General features: G+C 50.0%; 1 protein-coding gene across 1 annotated transcript in view; it reads right to left on the bottom strand.

The window, feature by feature from the left end:
- Positions 1-103, bottom strand: part of SIX3 (SIX homeobox 3) — a 65,374-nt gene extending 65,271 nt beyond the window's left edge. The window contains exon 1 of the mRNA XM_009880661.1: positions 2-103. Coding sequence (XP_009878963.1) covers positions 2-103 — 102 coding nt within the window. The remainder of the gene's footprint in view (position 1) is intronic.
- Positions 104-3,509: the final 3,406 nt, after the last annotated feature.

The raw sequence follows: 3,509 nt of genomic DNA, 5'->3' as shown, positions 1-3,509 counted from the left end.
CGCCGCCGCTGGCGAGAAGGAGGGAGCGGTGGTGCGGGTCGGCGGCGAAGTTTGGCAAGAAGAAATGGGTGGGATAAAGCTCTAGCGGGGACCTGAACACCATGGGATGACCGGGGAGAGGGGGAGATAAATCAAGGAGAAAAGAAAGAAAGGGAGGAAGAAGGGAGGAAAGGGCACACGCACCGCGCACGCATCCACACCCGCACACGCACACACAGCCACATAGAGGCACGGGGGCACACACACTCGCACGCACACGCGGACACACACACACGCACACGCACACACACGCGCGCACACGCACACGCACTCACACACACCCGGCCCCGCGCCGCCGCCGAGTCAGGATTCAGTGATTCAACAGCAATCGCCCTAATGACAACAGCCTCATAATATCTCCCCTAAATCCACAGTGAGTGCAGCGCTGAAACATTTTGTTTCGCTTTTCTATTGGTCTTCCGAGTGTCGTTGTGGCGTTGCCATGGCAGCCCCTGCCAATCACTGTCAGCCCTGCCAATCATTACGGAGTACGTAAGGAAGGTTTTTACCACTTCGCCCAAATGCACGGGGGGGGAGGGAAGCGGGGCGGTTGGTGGAAAAGCCTGGTTGTTTTTTTTTTTTTTTTTTTTTTCCTCCTTAATCTTTGCAACTCCTAATCTCAGCACTTCCCCTTCTCCCTGTCTCCCCCCCTCCCTCTCCACACCCCTCCTAAATAAGGGATCAAATAATGCGAAAAGCAGTGTGCACATATTTGTTGAATGGGATGAGCAATTAGAGGGTGGAATATTATTGTGATCTTAACGAGCCTCGTTAAAGCTAAAGGAGATATGGGGGGAAAGTAAATGGGCCAGGCTGGGATACACGTTCGGATAAAGGGCTCCTAACTGAGACAATTTACACATGATTTGCACGTAGTTTCACTTCATTCTGCCTATCTGAGCACTAATAGTGCCGGGGAAGAAAAGAAAGATGAGATCATTAGACCCATCCTCACGCCGGTGACCCTCCCAGAAGCAGGCACATACAGTACAGCCTGGGTTTAGCCCCGGTTCCCCGAAGAGTCTCTGTCCTCTCCTCCCCTCTCCCGCTTCCTGCCCTTCTCCGCGGAAGGAGGGATCCGCTGCCCGCGGAGTTCCGCGGCGGCTCCGCCGAGAGCCGCGCAGGGACCGGCTCCGCGCCCGGCTCCGGCGGCGCCCCGCTCGCTGCCTCCCCCGTCCCACTCCTTGCTTCCCCCGCCCTCCCGCTCCTTCTCGCCTTCCCTTTCCTTCTCCTTTCTCTTCCCTCTCTCCACTTTGTTTTTCTTTCATTCCGGCTTTCCTCCTCCCACTCGCCTCACCTCCTCGCTCTACCCTTCCTTTCTCCGCAGCCCGGCGACCTCGCGGGGCTGGTCCTCACCCCAAAACCCACCGGGGCTTTACACCGCACCTCTCATTTTCCCCGCAATTTCTGCCGCGAACTTGCAGGGCTTCTGTGCTAGGAGGAGGAAAGGGAGGCGAGCGAAAGCGGGTTTGAACCCAGATTTATTTTCTTTCTTTTCCTTTTTTTTTTTTAAGTGGGACCAAGGAAAATCTCTGTGGTGGTTTGTGTCCATCCCTCAGTAAGATCTAGCTGGGTCGCCAGACCTTGCTACCATGCAACTATATTTATTATTAGGTATGTTGCTTTTAAGAAGATTTAATCAGCATCTTGAGCTGGTAACTCTTTTGTTTAGTTTCTGTAGCTATGGAAGTGTGATTTACAGAGATTTGTACGGGTCATGGACATCTTTCCAGACTTACTGTGTATATTTAGACAGGACTTTGCTTGGTGTTAAAAAGTGTATATTTTGAATAGGTTCACACACAGTAGCAAACAATACCGACATTGTAAAGGCATGTACAACGAGTATTGAAACGCAGCATCCAGACTTCAACTAATCTGCCCTCAATAAAGCTGAAATAATTATCCTAAGCCGCCTTTCTAGAAGAAAAATCATTGAGGAATTCAAAACTTTTTTAAAGATCTTTTCTGCATTCCGATGGAGATCGAGGGGTGAGGCTTGGAGCCCAAACTACTTTCAGACATCAATGGAGGGAAGGAGGGGGGGGAAGAGAGATATTACAATTAAAATGTGAAAACATAGCGTGACTTGCCCTATCCGAAGGATAATAATAATACTGCTATGGGTGGTAGAAGTTCTTTAGCTGGGCTCCAAACTGGTTGTGATCCTTTCACAGCGCACTCCTCGTGAAATAATTCCAAGTGGCAGATGAATAGGTCCAGTTGGAAGAGCTGCTGGACTGGAAGAAGCTCGCTGTATTACACATTCATCTGATTTCCACTAAACTGTCATCGGTGAGCTACATGGCTTCATAGTCCTAATGGAAATAACTCGCCCTCTTAATTTTTAGTGATCTGCTTAAACACTTCTGTTAACAGACTTGAGCAAAACTTTTTTCGCCCCCCGCGCCCCCCGGCTCGTATTTCCAGTTGTACAGCTGAGGAGGTAAAGAGACTTCTCAGCCCCTCTACAAATCGACTTGGAGGTATTAATTGGACAACAATATGTTTAGCCAAAGATTTTAATACACACACACACAAAATCTTTTTCTTTGTAATCCTTTCCTTTTATGTAAAGGATTACAGAGGGGAGGGTGGGGGGAATTCCTGCGGGAGTTTCTTAATATTTGATTCCCTTTTTCTTCAAGCTGCAAATTAAACTGCCTTAAAATGTATTTCTAGAATATAATCCAAACCGGCTTCTTTTATTTTATTATTTTTTTTTTTTTAAATCTTCCAGACGATCATGCACTGGTCGTTCGCCTGCAGGTTCCATCCCTCCGTTAGGTTCCCTGATGAACCTTTCAAACCGTCAATATATCTTTCATGTCTTTCTTTTCTCTCTTTCTTACTCTCTTTCATTCTCTCTTTCTCTCCTGCTTTCCTCCTTCCTTCCTTCCTTCCTCCCTTCCTTCTTTCTTTCTTTTCCCAGACATGTGAAGCATATAACAACTGCATTTCTGGTGAAAATCTTTCTTCCAAAATATCCTTCTGTAGGGCATCTCAACGCATGTCTACCCTGTGCGCGTGTCTCTGCGTTTAAAGCCAAACAAACCCACACCCCCGATGTGCCCCTCCGCTAACACCAAGGTCTTACTGCAGCCCGCTCTCCTCTCCGCTCCCGCGGACGCCCAGCACAGGAGCTCCGCCAGCCAGAAGCTCCTGCGAGGACGGAGCCACCATCCTAAAATGCTTGCGCCTGTTGTCGCCGCTCGCCGGCGCGGGTCACCGAGGCGCGGTGGTCGGTAGCCAGACAGGGGGAAACGGATCCGCTGCTTGCCCAGCCCGGCCGGGGATTGAGCGCTCCCCTAAGCCTGTTAGGGACAGACTCTCATGTCCTGAAATGTGCAAGCAGATAATTGTTGGCGCTCTAGCTTTGTGTGGGGAGGCCAGGGTGTAAATGGCTTTTAATGACTGCAGCTGCTGGCTGCAAACTGTCAATGGGATCGGCTAATGCCGAGCCCGGACCC

This window comes from Charadrius vociferus, unplaced genomic scaffold (genome assembly GCF_000708025.1).
Source record: "Charadrius vociferus isolate BGI_N301 unplaced genomic scaffold, ASM70802v2 scaffold192, whole genome shotgun sequence".
In the NCBI taxonomy this organism is placed as follows: domain Eukaryota; kingdom Metazoa; phylum Chordata; class Aves; order Charadriiformes; family Charadriidae; genus Charadrius; species Charadrius vociferus.
Note: the sequence above shows the minus strand (reverse complement) of the source record. Positions and strands in the feature narration are given on the sequence as shown.